Source organism: Engystomops pustulosus, chromosome 5, assembly GCF_040894005.1.
Source record: "Engystomops pustulosus chromosome 5, aEngPut4.maternal, whole genome shotgun sequence".
Taxonomy (NCBI): Eukaryota; Metazoa; Chordata; class Amphibia; order Anura; family Leptodactylidae; genus Engystomops; species Engystomops pustulosus.
The window spans coordinates 213,816,301-213,835,424 of NC_092415.1; the positions used below are offsets into that span (position 1 = coordinate 213,816,301).

General features: G+C 52.5%; 1 protein-coding gene across 1 annotated transcript; it reads right to left on the reverse strand.

Annotated features, from left to right (window-relative positions):
• Positions 1 to 659: 659 nt before the first annotated feature.
• Positions 660 to 12,427, reverse strand: CYP8B1 (cytochrome P450 family 8 subfamily B member 1). Its single transcript, XM_072154574.1, has 2 exons — positions 12,288 to 12,427; positions 660 to 2,770 (listed from the first exon to the last, which is right to left on the reverse strand). Exon 2 carries the CDS (start codon positions 2,761 to 2,763, stop codon positions 1,228 to 1,230), a length of 1,536 nt encoding a protein of 511 aa, XP_072010675.1. The 5' UTR covers positions 2,764 to 2,770; positions 12,288 to 12,427; the 3' UTR covers positions 660 to 1,227.
• Positions 12,428 to 19,124: the final 6,697 nt, after the last annotated feature.

Genomic DNA, 19,124 nt, shown 5'->3' on the forward strand with positions numbered 1-19,124 from the left:
TCTGGTGCTGTATCCATATAATAATCTTGGTTCTGGTGCTGTAACTATATAGTAATCTTGGTTCTGGTGTTGTATCTATGTAGTAATCTGTGTTCTGTGCTGTATCTTTGGTTCATGTCAGTTCTCCATGTGTTATAGCGCCCCCTGCTATACACAGTGTGTAGGTGTGCGGTTCTCTCAGACTGTTTGCCCAGGACCATGCAGTGCAGCTTGCGCTGGTCCCCCGAGCAGGCAGCAGGGGAGAAGCCATAAGAGGAGCCCTGGACTGCTCCGCACTGGGCCAGAACGCCCTGCGAACCCAAGGAGGTTACACTGTGACCGGGAGGAGGCCCCCCGTGAGCCCGGGGAGGAGGCCCCCCCAGTGAGCCCGGGGAGGAGGCCCCCCCAGTGAGCCCGGGGAGGAGGCCCCCCCAGTGAGCCCGGGGAGGAGGCCCCCCCAGTGAGCCCGGGGAGGAGGCCCCCCCAGTGAGCCCGGGGAGGAGGCCCCCCCAGTGAGCCCGGGGAGGAGGCCCCCCCAGTGAGCCCGGGGAGGAGGCCCCCAGTGAGCCCGGGGAGGAGGCCCCCAGTGAGCCGGGGAGGAGGCCCCCGTGACCATAGGAGGGGGGGGGGTCGCTCTTAATGAGTCTGGCAGTGGAAACACAAGGAGACTCTGGTTTCATTATAATCAGCTTTATTGTACATAATAACGTTATAATCGTGTGTCATAGAGAGCAGGAGAGTGGTGCAGACAGGGAGAGGCTCTATACATAAAGGGGACCTCCACCTCTCACTAATCAGAGAGGTCAGGGGGGCACATGAGGGACGTGGGGGGCCCCCATCATAACAGATACTGGGCCCAGCTCACACATAAAACACTCAAGTCTTTTTCAGGAGTCGTGTCCGTGATGGCCACAGGAGGCGCCATCCGAAATGTGGAAGGGGGAGGGGACCAGGTTCCTATTAATACTGGTGGGACGATCCATAGTGGGGTCCCGGAGATGGTGCAGATCTTCAGGCAGTGCCCCATGTTATGTAGGGGGCCGGAGGGTCCTCACCTGCCTGGGGTGGAGCTCAGAGTGCAGAGTAGATGATGCCCTGTTGGACAATCACCTGATAAATATCATAAAACACTTTGCGCCCAGATTTCGGTAGTGGGTCCCCCTTTGGTGTATCTGGGGGATCCTGGAATCATCAGCTGGGGACGTTGTAGCAGATGCTTCCACCTGTAGCTTGGTGGTCCCTCAGCAGCTAGTAACGTAAGCGATACCGGAACGGCACGTCGTAGGTGGGCTGCATGGTGCCAAACCCCCAGCGGTTCGGGTCGATGCCTGGGATCTCTTCTTCGGGATTGACGAGCTCAAACTCAAAGTAGCTCAACATCAGGAAGACAAACTGCTTGAGTTCATTGATGGCGAAGAATCGGCCGGGACAGATGGTGCTGCCGGCGCCCCACGGCATGGTGAAGAACTTCAGCCGCTTCCCGTCTTTGTAAAACTCAGTCTTTTTGGTTCCATCTTCGTTGAGGAATCGGTTGTACTTGAACTTCTCAGGTTCTGGATGAACTGCTGGATCCATCTGGACGGCGGTGTACGGGAAAAGGGCCACGCGGTCTCCTTTGCGGATGGCATACTCCTTTCCGCTGGACATTTTGAGGGTCATGTTCTCCTTGACAGCTCGGATCAGCACCGGGGCAGCGGTCAGCCTCAGAGTCTCTTCTACGGCACTGTCCAGGATGGGCGTCTTCAGCAGCATGTCTCTGGTGAGGTTGATCAGGGCACCTCCAGGCTTCACCACTTGTCCATTTTCCTTCAGGACCCTTTCAACTTCTCCGCGAACGGCCTCCATGGCTTCTGGATGCTTCAGTAGATAGAGAAGAAGCCAGAAACAAGCGGGGCCCGTGTTCCCCTGAGAGGCCCACAGCAGCAGGAACATGAAGCGGTCCTGCATGTGTTCCGGCATGCCATTCTCTGTGCGGTCCTGGAACTGGTCAAGGATCCAGCCACTGATGTTCTCCTTCTGAAGGGTCCTCTTGATAGACAGCATGTTCCAGAAGAGTCTCTTCAGCCTCTCGGCCTCCAGCTTGTCTTTGGGAGGGAGGACGGCGTAGGCCAAGCGCGGGAACAGCTTATCGTACTTTCTGAACTCCACAAACAATTCTTCTGAGTGGTCGCGGTCAAATTTCTTGGCCTTCTCCAAGCCTCCTTGACTCTTGGCAGACTCATTCCCGAACAGGGCCAGGTACCCGGCCCGGAAGACAATGCTGTAGCTGTAGTTGAAGAGTCCGTCCTGCTGCCATTTGTTCTCCGCTTTCCCAGATCCGACACTATGAAGCATCAGGTTCTGAAGGTTCTCCATCATGGCCTGGGTCATGACCACCAGACCGTCCCCCATCAGATGCTTCGTACTTGCCTTCTCCAGCAGCTTGTGGTCATTGGTGCCGGAGTGGTAACCGAACACCCGGGCCACCAGCTCCATGGCAAACTGCTCAAAGTCCAGCCGGTTCCGGGACTCCTTTATGATGGGGCTGAAGGACAGGGGGTCCGTGACGAAGGTGAAGTAGTAGCCCCCGATCTGGACTGTGAAGATGTCCCCGTGCTTCTTCTGCATCTTCTTCAGGAACTCTGCGGTGCTTTTCCTGAAGTCCAGCGCGTATCCCAGCCACGGGATGGCGCCTTTATCCAGGGGGGGCTCATTGGCTCTTCTCTTCCGGAACATCCCCAACATGTAGAGACCCCCAAGAACGGAGGCCAATAAGGCCAGGAGGATCGGGAGGAACAGAGCCATGGCGAGGCTGCAAGACACAAGACAGAAGCCTTTACACATGCTCCAGTCACATCCAGAGCTGCCCCAACACAAGAGCAACAGGAAAAGATTCAAATGTACAGACATAATGAGATCTGAGAGGTTCTAGTGGGTCCACACAAGGAGAAGACCCAAAAGGTGGAGGATGGCAATCCACACTAGTTACATCCAGAGCTGCACAGATCCTCTATACACTATGCACATCCAGAGCTGCATCCAAACACACAGATCCTCTATACACTGTGCACATCCAGAGCTGCATCCAAACACACAGATCCTCTATACACTATGCACATCCAGAGCTGCATCCAAACACACAGATCCTCTATACACTATGCACATCCAGAGCTGCATCCAATCACACGGATTCTCTACACACTAGTCACATCTGAAGCTGCATCCGATCACACTAGTCACACCCAGAGCTGCATCCAATTACACAAATCCTCTACACAATAGTCACATCTGAAGCTGCATCCGATCACACTAGTCACACCCAGAGCTGCAACCAATCACACAGAGCCTCTATACACTAGATACAACCAGAGCTGCAGGGCCCGAGTACATGAATGTGACTGGTGTCCTGTGACAAAGGAACTAAGAGCAGTGTTGTGACTGCAGCTTTGGATGTGACTGGAGCATAAATTCCAGTAAATCCTGCAGAGAGGAAGGAAATACCTTCTGTATAGAGAGGAACCAGGACCCCCCCCCCCCCCCCAGCCGGGACATTCCTCATCCTGCATCCCCCTCCTCATAATACCGCCATATACCCCTAATACACAGCCCGGATAATACCGCCATATACCCCTAATACACAGCCCGGATAATACCGCCATATACCCCCTAATACACAGCCCGGATAATACCGCCATATACCCCCTAACACACAGCCCGGATAATACCGCCATATACCCCCTAATACACAGCCCGGATAATACCGCCATATACCCCCTAATACACAGCCCGGATAATACCGCCATATACCCCCTAACACACAGCCCGGATAATACCGCCATATACCCCTAATACACAGCCCGTATAATACCGCCATATACCCCCTAACACACAGCCCTGATAATACCGCCATATACCCCCTAATACACAGCCCGGATAATACCGCCATATACCCCCTAATACACAGCCCGGATAATACCGCCATATACCCCCTATACACAGCCCGGATAATACCGCCATATACCCCCTAATACACAGCCCGGATAATACCGCCATATACCCCCTATACACAGCCCGGATAATACCGCCATATACCCCTAATACACAGCCCTGATAATACCGCCATATACCCCCTAATACACAGCCCGGATAATACCGCCATATACCCCTGACACACAGCCCGGATAATACCGCCATATACCCCCTATACACAGCCCGGATAATACCGCCATATACCCCCTAATACACAGCACGGATAATACCGCCATATACCCCTGACACACAGCCCGGATAATACCGCCATATACCCCTGACACACAGCCCGGATAATACCGCCATATACCCCTGACACACAGCCCGGATAATACCGCCATATACCCCCTAATACACAGCACGGATAATACCGCCATATACCCCCTAATACACAGCACGGATAATACCGCCATATACCCCTGACACACAGCCCGGATAATACCGCCATATACCCCTGACACACAGCCCGGATAATACCGCCATATACCCCCTAATACACAGCCCGGATAATACCGCCATATACCCCTAATACACAGCCCGGATAATACCGCCATATACCCCTAATACACAGCCCGGATAATACCGCCATATACCCCTAATACACAGCCCGGATAATACCGCCATATACCCCTAATACACAGCCCGGATAATACCGCCATATACCCCTAACAGACAGCCCGGATAATACCGCCATATACCCCCTAATACACAGCCCGGATAATACCGCCATATACCCCCTAATACACAGCCCGGATAATACCGCCATATACCCCTAATACACAGCACGGATAATACCGCCATATACCCCTAATACACAGCCCGGATAATACCGCCATATACCCCCTAATACACAGCCCGGATAATACCGCCATATACCCCTAATACACAGCCCGGATAATACCGCCATATACCCCTAATACACAGCCCGGATAATACCGCCATATACCCCTAATACACAGCCCGGATAATACCGCCATATACCCCCTAATACACAGCCCGGATAATACCGCCATATACCCCCTAATACACAGCCCGGATAATACCGCCATATACCCCCTAATACACAGCCCGGATAATACCGCCATATACCCCTAATACACAGCCCGGATAATACCGCCATATACCCCTAATACACAGCCCGGATAATACCGCCATATACCCCCAATACACAGCCCGGATAATACCGCCATATACCCCCAATACACAGCCCGGATAATACCGCCATATACCCCCAATACACAGCCCGGATAATACCGCCATATACCCCTAATACACAGCCCGGATAATACCGCCATATACCCCTAATACACAGCCCGGATAATACCGCCATATACCCCTAATACACAGCCCGGATAATACCGCCATATACCCCTAATACACAGCCCGGATAATACCGCCATATACCCCTAATACACAGCCCGGATAATACCGCCATATACCCCCTAATACACAGCCCGGATAATACCGCCATATCCCCTAACACACAGCCCGGATAATACCGCCATATACCCCCTAATACACAGCCCGGATAATACCGCCATATACCCCCTAACACACAGCCCGGATAATACCGCCATATACCCCCTAATACACAGCCCGGATAATACCGCCATATACCCCCTAACACACAGCCCGGATAATACCGCCATATACCCCTAATACACAGCCCGGATAATACCGCCATATACCCCCTAATACACAGCCCGGATAATACCGCCATATACCCCTAATACACAGCCCGGATAATACCGCCATATACCCCCTAATACACAGCCCGGATAATACCGCCATATACCCCAATACACAGCCCGGATAATACCGCCATATACCCCCTAATACACAGCCCGGATAATACCGCCATATACCCCAATACACAGCCCGGATAATACCGCCATATACCCCCTAATACACAGCCCGGATAATACCGCCATATACCCCCTAATACACAGCCCGTATAATACCGCCATATACCCCTAATACACAGCCCGGATAATACCGCCATATACCCCCTAATACACAGCCCGGATAATACCGCCATATACCCCCTAATACACAGCCCGGATAATACCGCCATATACCCCTAATACACAGCCCGGATAATACCGCCATATACCCCTGACACACAGCCCTGATAATACCGCCATATACCCCCTAATACACAGCCCGGATAATACCGCCATATACCCCCTAATACACAGCCCGGATAATACCGCCATATACCCCTAATACACAGCCCGGATAATACCGCCATATACCCCCTAATACACAGCCCGGATAATACCGCCATATAACCCCTAACACACAGCCCGGATAATACCTCCATATACCCCCTAACACACAGCCCGGATAATACCGCCATATACCCCCTAATACACAGCCCGGATAATACCGCCATATACCCCCTAACACACAGCCCGGATAATACCGCCATATACCCCCTAATACACAGCCCGGATAATACCGCCATATACCCCCTAATACACAGCCCTGATAATACCGCCATATACCCCTAATACACAGCCCGGATAATACTGCCATATACCCCTAATACACAGCCCGGATAATACCGCCATATACCCCTAATACACAGCCCGGATAATACCGCCATATACCCCTAATACACAGCCAGGATAATGCCGCCATATACCCCCTAATACACAGCCCGGATAATACCGCCATATACCCCCAATACACAGCCCGGATAATACCGCCATATACCCCCTAATACACAGCCCGGATAATACCGCCATATACCCCCTAATACACAGCCCGGATAATACCGCCATATACCCCCAATACACAGCCCGGATAATACCGCCATATACCCCCTAATACACAGCCCGGATAATACCGCCATATACCCCCTAATACACAGCCCGGATAATACCGCCATATACCCCTAACACACAGCCCGGATAATACCGCCATATACCCCCTAATACACAGCCCGGATAATACCGCCATATACCCCTAATACACAGCCCGGATAATACCGCCATATACCCCTAATACACAGCCCGGATAATACCGCCATATACCCCCTAATACACAGCCCGGATAATACCGCCATATACCCCCTAACACACAGCCCGGATAATACCGCCATATACCCCCTAATACACAGCCCGGATAATACCGCCATATACCCCTGACACACAGCCCTGATAATACCGCCATATACCCCCTAATACACAGCCCGGATAATACCGCCATATACCCCCTAATACACAGCCCGGATAATACCGCCATATACCCCTAATACACAGCCCGGATAATACCGCCATATACCCCCTAATACACAGCCCGGATAATACCGCCATATAACCCCTAACACACAGCCCGGATAATACCGCCATATACCCCCTAACACACAGCCCGGATAATACCGCCATATACCCCTAATACACAGCCCGGATAATACCGCCATATACCCCCTAATACACAGCCCGGATAATACCGCCATATACCCCTAATACACAGCCCGGATAATACCGCCATATACCCCCTAATACACAGCCCGGATAATACCGCCATATACCCCTAATACACAGCCCGGATAATACCGCCATATACCCCCTAATACACAGCCCGGATAATACCGCCATATACCCCTAATACACAGCCCGGATAATACCGCCATATACCCCTAATACACAGCCCGGATAATACCGCCATATACCCCCTATACACAGCCCGGATAATACCGCCATATACCCCCTAATACACAGCCCGGATAATACCGCCATATACCCCTAATACACAGCCCTGATAATACCGCCATATACCCCTAATACACAGCCCGGATAATACCGCCATATACCCCTAATACACAGCCCGGATAATACCGCCATATACCCCCTAATACACAGCCCGGATAATACCGCCATATACCCCCTAACACACAGCCCGGATAATACCGCCATATACCCCCTAATACACAGCCCGGATAATACCGCCATATACCCCCTAATACACAGCCCGGATAATACCGCCATATACCCCCTAATACACAGCCCGTATAATACCGCCATATACCCCTAATACACAGCCCGGATAATACCGCCATATACCCCTAATGCACAGCCCGGATAATACCGCCATATACCCCCTAATACACAGCCCGGATAATACCGCCATATACCCCCTAATACACAGCCCGGATAATACCGCCATATACCCCTAATACACAGCCCGGATAATACCGCCATATACCCCTGACACACAGCCCTGATAATACCGCCATATACCCCCTAATACACAGCCCGGATAATACCGCCATATACCCCCTAATACACAGCCCGGATAATACCGCCATATACCCCTAATACACAGCCCGGATAATACCGCCATATACCCCCTAATACACAGCCCGGATAATACCGCCATATAACCCCTAACACACAGCCCGGATAATACCTCCATATACCCCCTAACACACAGCCCGGATAATACCGCCATATACCCCCTAATACACAGCCCGGATAATACCGCCATATACCCCCTAACACACAGCCCGGATAATACCGCCATATACCCCCTAATACACAGCCCGGATAATACCGCCATATACCCCCTAATACACAGCCCTGATAATACCGCCATATACCCCTAATACACAGCCCGGATAATACTGCCATATACCCCTAATACACAGCCCGGATAATACCGCCATATACCCCTAATACACAGCCCGGATAATACCGCCATATACCCCTAATACACAGCCCGGATAATGCCGCCATATACCCCCTAATACACAGCCCGGATAATACCGCCATATACCCCCAATACACAGCCCGGATAATACCGCCATATACCCCCTAATACACAGCCCGGATAATACCGCCATATACCCCCTAATACACAGCCCGGATAATACCGCCATATACCCCCAATACACAGCCCGGATAATACCGCCATATACCCCCTAATACACAGCCCGGATAATACCGCCATATACCCCCTAATACACAGCCCGGATAATACCGCCATATACCCCTAACACACAGCCCGGATGATACCGCCATATACCCCCTAATACACAGCCCGGATAATACCGCCATATACCCCTAATACACAGCCCGGATAATACCGCCATATACCCCTAATACACAGCCCGGATAATACCGCCATATACCCCCTAATACACAGCCCGGATAATACCGCCATATACCCCCTAACACACAGCCCGGATAATACCGCCATATACCCCCTAATACACAGCCCGGATAATACCGCCATATAACCCCTAACACACAGCCCGGATAATACCGCCATATACCCCTAATACACAGCCCGGATAATACCGCCATATACCCCCTAATACACAGCCCGGATAATACCGCCATATAACCCCTAACACACAGCCCGGATAATACCACCATATACCCCCTAACACACAGCCCGGATAATACCGCCATATACCCCCTAATACACAGCCCGGATAATACCGCCATATACCCCCTAACACACAGCCCGGATAATACCGCCATATACCCCTAATACACAGCCCGGATAATACCGCCATATACCCCCTAATACACAGCCCGGATAATACCGCCATATACCCCTAATACACAGCCCGGATAATACCGCCATATACCCCCTAATACACAGCCCGGATAATACCGCCATATACCCCTAATACACAGCCCGGATAATACCGCCATATACCCCCTAATACACAGCCCGGATAATACCGCCATATACCCCCTAACACACAGCCCGGATAATACCGCCATATACCCCCTAATACACAGCCCGGATAATACCGCCATATACCCCTAATACACAGCCCGGATAATACCGCCATATACCCCTAATACACAGCCCGGATAATACCGCCATATACCCCCTATACACAGCCCGGATAATACCGCCATATACCCCCTAATACACAGCCCGGATAATACCGCCATATACCCCTAATACACAGCCCTGATAATACCGCCATATACCCCTAATACACAGCCCGGATAATACCGCCATATACCCCTAATACACAGCCCGGATAATACCGCCATATACCCCCTAATACACAGCCCGGATAATACCGCCATATACCCCCTAACACACAGCCCGGATAATACCGCCATATACCCCCTAATACACAGCCCGGATAATACCGCCATATACCCCCTAATACACAGCCCGGATAATACCGCCATATACCCCCTAACACACAGCCCGGATAATACCGCCATATACCCCTAATACACAGCCCGTATAATACCGCCATATACCCCCTAACACACAGCCATGATAATACCGCCATATACCCCTAATACACAGCCCGGATAATACCGCCATATACCCCTAATACACAGCCCGGATCATACCGCCATATACCCCCTAACACACAGCCCGGATAATACCGCCATATACCCCCTAATACACAGCCCGGATAATACCGCCATATACCCCTAATACACAGCCCGGATAATACCGCCATATACCCCTAATACACAGCCCGGATAATACCGCCATATACCCCCTATACACAGCCCGGATAATACCGCCATATACCCCTAATACACAGCCCGGATAATACCGCCATATACCCCTAATACACAGCCCGGATAATACCGCCATATACCCCTAATACACAGCCCGGATAATACCGCCATATACCCCTAATACACAGCCCGGATAATACCGCCATATACCCCCTAATACACAGCCCGTATAATACCGCCATATACCCCTAATACACAGCCCGGATAATACCGCCATATACCCCCTAATACACAGCCCGGATAATACCGCCATATACCCCCTAATACACAGCCCGGATAATACCGCCATATACCCCTAATACACAGCCCGGATAATACCGCCATATACCCCTAATACACAGCCCGGATAATACCGCCATATACCCCCTAATACACAGCCCGGATAATACCGCCATATACCCCTAATACACAGCCCGGATAATACCGCCATATACCCCTGACACACAGCCCGGATAATACCGCCATATACCCCTAATACACAGCCCGGATAATACCGCCATATACCCCCTAATACACAGCCCGGATAATACCGCCATATACCCCTAATACACAGCCCGGATAATACCGCCATATACCCCTAATACACAGCCCGGATAATACCGCCATATACCCCCTAATACACAGCCCAGATAATACCGCCATATACCCCTGACACACAGCCCGGATAATACCGCCATATACCCCCTAATACACAGCCCGGATAATACTGCTGTATGTCAGTCCCAGCCTAGAGCGCAGCTCTCTCCCTGTCGTCACAGTGTGTCAGTGCCAGCCTGGAGCGCAGCTCTCTCGGTGTCGTCACAGTGTGTCAGTCCCAGCCTGGAGCGCAGCTCTCTCGGTGTCGTCACAGTGTGTCAGTCCCAGCCTGGAGCGCAGCTCTCTCGGTGTCGTCACAGTGTGTCAGTCCCAGCCTGGAGCGCAGCTCTCTCGGTGTCGTCACAGTGTGTCAGTCCCAGCCTGGAGCGCAGCTCTCTCGGTGTCGTCACAGTGTGTCAGTCCCAGCCTGGAGCGCAGCTCTCTCGGTGTCGTCACAGTGTGTCAGTCCCAGCCTGGAGCGCAGCTCTCTCGGTGTCGTCACAGTGTGTCAGTCCCAGCCTGGAGCGCAGCTCTCTCGGTGTCGTCACAGTGTGTCAGTCCCAGCCTGGAGCGCAGCTCTCTCGGTGTCGTCACAGTGTGTCAGTCCCAGCCTGGAGCGCAGCTCTCTCGGTGTCGTCACAGTGTGTCAGTCCCAGCCTGGAGCGCAGCTCTCTCGGTGTCGTCACAGTGTGTCAGTCCCAGCCTGGAGCGCAGCTCTCTCGGTGTCGTCACAGTGTGTCAGTCCCAGCCTGGAGCGCAGCTCTCTCGGTGTCGTCACAGTGTGTCAGTCCCAGCCTGGAGCGCAGCTCTCTCGGTGTCGTCACAGTGTGTCAGTCCCAGCCTGGAGCGCAGCTCTCTCGGTGTCGTCACAGTGTGTCAGTCCCAGCCTGGAGCGCAGCTCTCTCGGTGTCGTCACAGTGTGTCAGTCCCAGCCTGGAGCGCAGCTCTCTCGGTGTCGTCACAGTGTGTCAGTACCAGCCTGGAGCGCAGCTCTCTCGGTGTCGTCACAGTGTGTCAGTCCCAGCCTGGAGCGCAGCTCTCTCGGTGTCGTCACAGTGTGTCAGTCCCAGCCTGGAGCGCAGCTCTCTCGGTGTCGTCACAGTGTGTCAGTCCCAGCCTGGAGCGCAGCTCTCTCGGTGTCGTCACAGTGTGTCAGTCCCAGCCTGGAGCGCAGCTCTCTCGGTGTCGTCACAGTGTGTCAGCGCTCACCTGCTCTCTGTGTGGACCCTCCGGCTGATCTGAGGGTTTGAGCTTCTGCCTCTGGTTATTCTCCTCTGTCCCTCCTCCTCCTTATCTGCACAGGGTATGGATTAACCCCTTCCCTCCTTATCTGCACAGGGTATGGATTAACCCCTTCCCTCCTTATCTGCACAGGGTATGGATTAACCCCTTCCCTCCTTATCTGCACAGGGTATGGATTAACCCCTTCCCTCCTTATCTGCACAGGGTATGGATTAACCCCTTCCCTCCCAGCTGCACAGGGTATGGATTAACCCCTTCCCTCCTTATCTGCACAGGGTATGGATTAACCCCTTCCCTCCTTATCTGCACAGGGTATGGATTAACCCCTTCCCTCCTTATCTGCACAGGGTATGGATTAACCCCTTCCCTCCCAGCTGCACAGGGTATGGATTAACCCCTTCCCTCCCTGCTGCATAGGCAATCACTGTGACAATGACTATTTTGTTCTGAGGCAAGTGATTATAACTATTGGCACTGGCGGGGGGGCGGGGGGGGTGGGAGGCACGTGCTGTGACTATTGGCATTAGGGGAAAGCACTGTGACCATGACCTTTGGCTTGGGGCCAGTAGTACTGTGATTATTGGGTTCTGGTGGAAAGTATTATTACTCTGTCTTTTGGCTACTATGGGCAAGCACTGTGACTATGACTACTATTAGCTATTGGGGCAGAGTACTGTGACTATATCTATGGCTACTGAGGGCAAGCACTGTGACTATGACTACTATTAGCTATTGGGGCAGAGTACTGTGACTATGACTATTGGCTTCTAGGAGTAAGTACTGTGACTATATCTATGGCTACTGGGAGTAAGCACTGTGACTATGACTACTATTAGCTATTGGGGCAGAGTACTGTGACTATATCTATGGCTACTGGGGGCAAACACTGTGACTATGACTACTATTAGCTATTGGGGCAGAGTACTATGACTATCACTACTGGCTACTCAGGACAAGCACTGTGACTATGACAAATGGCTACTGGGGGGCAATTACTGAGAATTTTGGCTACTGGAAGCAAGAATGTGACTATTTGTTACTGAGGGCAAGGACTGAGACTATTGGCTACTAGGGGTAAGCTCTATGACTTTTGGCTACTTGGGACAAGCACTGTGACTATGACTATTGGCTATTGGGAACAAGCACTGTGACCAGGGCCGGATTAAGAGTGGTGGGGGCCTCTGGGCACAAACTGATGGCGGCCCTTCCAACAATGTTTTTGGAAGTATATAGCCAGTCAGCCTGTTTAGAATACAGCCACCAGTCCCCATGTAGTATACAGCCCCCAGCCCCCTGTAGTATACAGCCACCAGCCCCCTGTAGTATATAGCCACCAGCCCCCTGTAGTATATAGCCAGCCAGACCCCTGTAGAATATAGTCAGCCCCCTGTAGTATACGGCCTACCAGCCTCTGTAGAATATAGCTGCCTGACCCCTGTAGTATATAGCCTGCCAGCCCCCTGTAGTATATAGCCTGCCAGTCCCCTATAGAATACAGCCAGCCCCCTGTAGTATATAGCCTGCCAGCCCCCTGTAGTATATAGCCTGCCAGTCCCCTATAGAATACAGCCAGCCCCCTGTAGTATATAGCCTGCCAGCCCCCTATAGAATACAGCCAGCCCCCTGTAGTATACAGCCACCAGCCCCCTGTAGTATACAGCCACCAGCCCACAGTAGTATAAAGTCACCAGCCCCCAGTAGAATATAGTCAGCCCCCAGTAGTATATAGCCTGCCAGCCCCCTGTAGAATATAGTCAGCCCCATGTAGAATACAGCCTGCCAGCCTCTGTAGAATATAGCTGCCTGCCCCCTCTAGTATATAGCCTGCCAGCCCCCTGTAGAATACAGCCAGCCCCTGTAGTATATAGCCTGCCAGCCCCCTTTAGTATATAGCCTGCCAGCCCCCTGTAGAATACAGCCAGCCCCTGTAGTATATAGCCTACCAGCCCCCTATAGAATACAGCCAGCCCCCTGTAGTATATAGCCTGCCAGCCCCCTATAGAATACAGCCAGCCCCCTGTAGTATACAGCCAGCCCCCTATAGTATATAGCCAGCCAGCCCCCTGTAGTATACAGCCAGCCCCCTGTAGAATACAGCCACCAGCCCCTGTAGTATATAGCCTGCCAGCCGCCTGTAGTATATAGCCTGCCAGCCCCCTGTAGTATATAGCCTGCCAGCCCCCTGTAGTATATAGCCTGCCAGCCCCCTGTAGTATATAGCCTGCCAGCCCCCTGTAGAATACAGCCAGCCCCCCGTAGTATACAGCCAGCCCCCTGTAGAATACAGCCAGCCCCCTGTAGAATACAGCCAGCCCCCCGTAGTATACAGCCAGCCCCCTGTAGAATACAGCCAGCCCCCTGTAGTATATAGCCTGCCAGCCCCCTGTAGTATACAGCCAGCCCCCTATAGTATATAGCCAGCCAGACCCCTGTAGAATACAACCAGCCCCCTATAGTATATAGGCTGCCAGCCCCCCGTAGAATACAGCCAGCCCCCTGGAGCGCAGCTCTCTCGGTGTCGTCACAGTGTGTCAGTCCCAGCCTGGAGCACAGCTCTCTCCGTGTCGTCACAGTGTGTCAGTCCCAGCCTGGAGCGCAGCTCTCTCGGTGTCGTCACAGTGTGTCAGTCCCAGCCTGGAGCACAGCTCTCTCCGTGTCGTCACAGTGTGTCAGTCCCAGCCTGGAGCGCAGCTCTCTCGTGTCGTCACAGTGTGTCAGTCCCAGCCTGGAGCGCAGCTCTCTCGGTGTCGTCACAGTGTGTCAGTCCCAGCCTGGAGCGCAGCTCTCTCGGTGTCGTCACAGTGTGTCAGTCCCAGCCTGGAGCGCAGCTCTCTCGGTGTCGTCACAGTGTGTCAGTCCCAGCCTGGAGCGCAGCTCTCTCGGTGTCGTCACAGTGTGTCAGTCCCAGCCTGGAGCGCAGCTCTCTCGGTGTCGTCACAGTGTGTCAGCGCTCACCTGCTCTCTGTGTGGACCCTCCGGCTGATCTGAGGGTTTGAGCTTCTGCCTCTGGTTATTCTCCTCTGTCCCTCCTCCTCCTTATCTGCACAGGGTATGGATTAACCCCTTCCCTCCTTATCTGCACAGGGTATGGATTAACCCCTTCCCTCCTTATCTGCACAGGGTATGGATTAACCCCTTCCCTCCTTATCTGCACAGGGTATGGATTAACCCCTTCCCTCCTTATCTGCACAGGGTATGGATTAACCCCTTCCCTCCTTATCTGCACAGGGTATGGATTAACCCCTTCCCTCCTTATCTGCACAGGGTATGGATTAACCCCTTCCCTCCCTGCTGCACAGGGTATGGATTAACCCCTTCCCTCCCTGCTGCATAGGCAATCACTGTGACAATGACTATTTTGTTCTGAGGCAAGTGATTATAACTATTGGCACTCGGGGAGTGGGGGGGGGGGGGGGCTGTTGGCATTAGGGGAAAGCACTGTGACCATGACCTTTGGCTTGTGGCCAGTAGTACTGTGATTATTGGGTTCTGGTGGAAAGTATTATTACTCTGTCTTTTGGCTACTATGGGCAAGCACTGTGACTATTGGCTTTTGAGGTTACTGTGAATAAGGCTATTGGCTACTAGGGGTAAACACTGTGACTATATCTATGGCTACTGGGGGCAAGCACTGTGACTATGACTACTATTAGCTATTGGGGCAGAGTACTAAGACTATGACTATTGGCTTCTAGGAGTAAGCACTGTGACTATGACTACTATTAGCTATTGGGGCAGAGTACTGTGACTATATCTATGGCTACTGGGGGCAAGCACTGTGACTATGACTACTATTAGCTATTGGGGCAGAGTACTATGACTATCACTACTGGCTACTCAGGACAAGCACTGTGACTATGACAAATGGCTACTGGGGGGCAATTACTGAGAATTTTGGCTACTGGAAGCAAGAATGTGACTATTTGTTACTGAGGGCAAGGACTGAGACTATTGGCTACTAGGGGTAAGCTCTATGACTTTTGGCTACTTGGGACAAGCACTGTGACTATGACTATTGGCTATTGGGAACAAGCACTGTGACCAGGGCCAGATTAAGAGTGGTGGGGGCCTCTGGGCACAAACTGATGGCGGCCCTTCCAACAATGTTTTTGGAAGTATATAGCCAGTCAGCCTGTTTAGAATACAGCCACCAGTCCCCATGTAGTATACAGCCCCCAGCCCCCTGTAGTATACAGCCACCAGCCCCCTGTAGTATATAGCCACCAGCCCCCTGTAGTATATAGCCAGCCAGACCCCTGTAGTATATAGCCAGCCAGACCCCTGTAGAATATAGTCAGCCCCCTGTAGTATACGGCCTACCAGCCTCTGTAGAATATAGCTGCCTTCCCCCTGTAGTATACGGCCTACCAGCCTCTGTAGAATATAGCTGCCTGCCCCCTGTAGTATATAGCCTGCCAGCCCCGTAGTATATAGCCTGCCAGCCCCCTGTAGTATATATACAGCCAGCCCCCTGTAGTATATAGCCTGCCAGCCCCCTGTAGTATATAGCCTGCCAGTCCCCTATAGAATACAGCCAGCCCCCTGTAGTATATAGCCTGCCAGCCCCCTATAGAATACAGCCAGCCCCCTGTAGTATACAGCCACCAGCCCCCTTTAGTATACAGCCACCAGCCCACAGTAGTATAAAGCCACCAGCCCCCAGTAGAATATAGTCAGCCCTCAGTAGTATATAGCCTGCCAGCCCCCTGTAGAATATAGTCAGCCCCATGTAGAATACAGCCTGCCAGCCTCTGTAGAATATAGCTGCCTGCCCCCTCTAGTATATAGCCAGCCAGCCCCCCGTAGTATACAGCCAGCCCCCTGTAGAATACAGCCAGCCCCCTGTAGTATATAGCCACCAGCCCCCTGTAGAATATAGTCAGCCCCATGTAGAATACAGCCTGCCAGCCTCTGTAGAATATAGCTGCCTGCCCCCTCTAGTATATAGCCTGCCAGCCCCCTGTAGAATACAGCCAGCCCCTGCAGTATATAGCCTGCCAGCCCCCTGTAGAATACAGCCAGCCCCCTGTAGAATACAGCCAGCCCCCTGTAGTATATAGCCTGCCAGCCCCCTGTAGTATACAGCCAGCCCCCTATAGTATATAGCCAGCCAGCCCCCTGTAGAATACAGCCAGCCCCCTGTAGTATACAACCAGCCCCCTATAGTATATAGGCTGCCAGCCCCCTGTAGAATACAGCCAGCCCCCTGTAGTATATAGCCTGCCAGCCCCCTGTAGAATACAGCCAGCCCGTTGTAGTATATAGCCTGCCAGCCCCCTGTAGAATACAGCCAGCCCCCTGTAGTATACAACCAGCCCCTTATAGTGCATAGCCTGCCAGCCCCCCGTAGAATACAGCCAGCCCCCTGTGGAATAGAGCCAGCCCCCTGTAGAATATAGCTTCCAGCCCCCTGTTGTATATATAGCCTGCCAGCCCCCTGTAGAATATAGCTGCCTGCCCCCTGTAGTATATAGCCTGCCAGCCCCCTGTAGAATATAGCTGCCTGCCCCCTGTAGTATATAGCCTGCCAGCCCCCTGTAGAATATAACTGCCTGCCCCCTGTAGTATATAGCCTGCCAGCCCCCTTTAATATATAGCCTGCCAGCCTTCTGTAGAATACAGCCACCAGCCCCCTGTAGTATACAGCCAGCCCCCTGTAGTATACAGCCACCAGCCCCTGTAATATATAGCCACCAGCCCCCTGTAGAATACAGCCACCAGCCCCCAGTGTTATAAAGCCACCAGCCCCCAGTTATATACATCCAGCCAGCCCCCATGTAGTATACAGCCAGCCCCCTGTAGTATACAGCCACCAGCCCCATGTAGTATAATGCCACCAGCCCCCAGTAGAAAACAGCCTCCAGCCCCCTGTAGTATACAACCACCAGCCCCCTGTAGTATACAGCCACCAGCCCCTGTAGTATATAGCCAGCCAGCCCCCAGTAGTATACAGCCACCAGTCCCCATGTAGTATACAGCCAGCCTGCCCCCAGTAGTATACAGCCACCAGTCCCCAGTAGTATACAGCCAGGCAGCCCTATGTAGTATACAGCCACCAGCCCCCAGTAGCATACAGCCAGCCCACAGTAGTATACAGCCGTCAGTCCCCAGTCATATACAGCCTGCCCCTAGTAGTATACAGCCAGGCAGCCCTATGTAGTATACAGCCACTAGCCCCCAGTAGGATACAGCCACCAGCCTCACTGACACAGCTGACATCCTAGATCCCTATGTGCGATGTGGCCGAGCTGAGTCACTGACTGTCTGAAACTGGTGGGGGCCCCTTTAAAAGTGAAAGTGGTGGGGGCCCCTGGGCTCGAGCCCCAGGAGCCCCTCCTTTCATCCGCCCCTGACTGTGACCATGAATTTTAGTTTCCCGGGCAAGTACTGTGACTATGACTCTTGGCTACTGGGGACAAGTGCTGTGACTATTACTATTGGCTACTGGGGACAAGCACTGTGACTATGATTATTGGCTACAGGGGACAAACACTGAGACTATGACTATTGGCTACTGGGGACAAGTACTGTGATTATGACTATTGGCTGCTTGGGAAAAGTGCTCTGACTATGAATATTGGCTACTGGGGACAAGCGCTGTGACTATGAAAACTGGCTACCGGGGACAAGCACTGTGATTATGACTATTGGCTACAGGGGACAAGTGCTGTGATTATAACTATTGGCTACTGGGGACAAGTGCTGTGACTATGACTATTGGCTACTGGGGACAAGTACTGTGACTATGACTATTGGCTACTGGGGACAAACACTGAGACTATGACTATTGGCTACTGGGGAAAA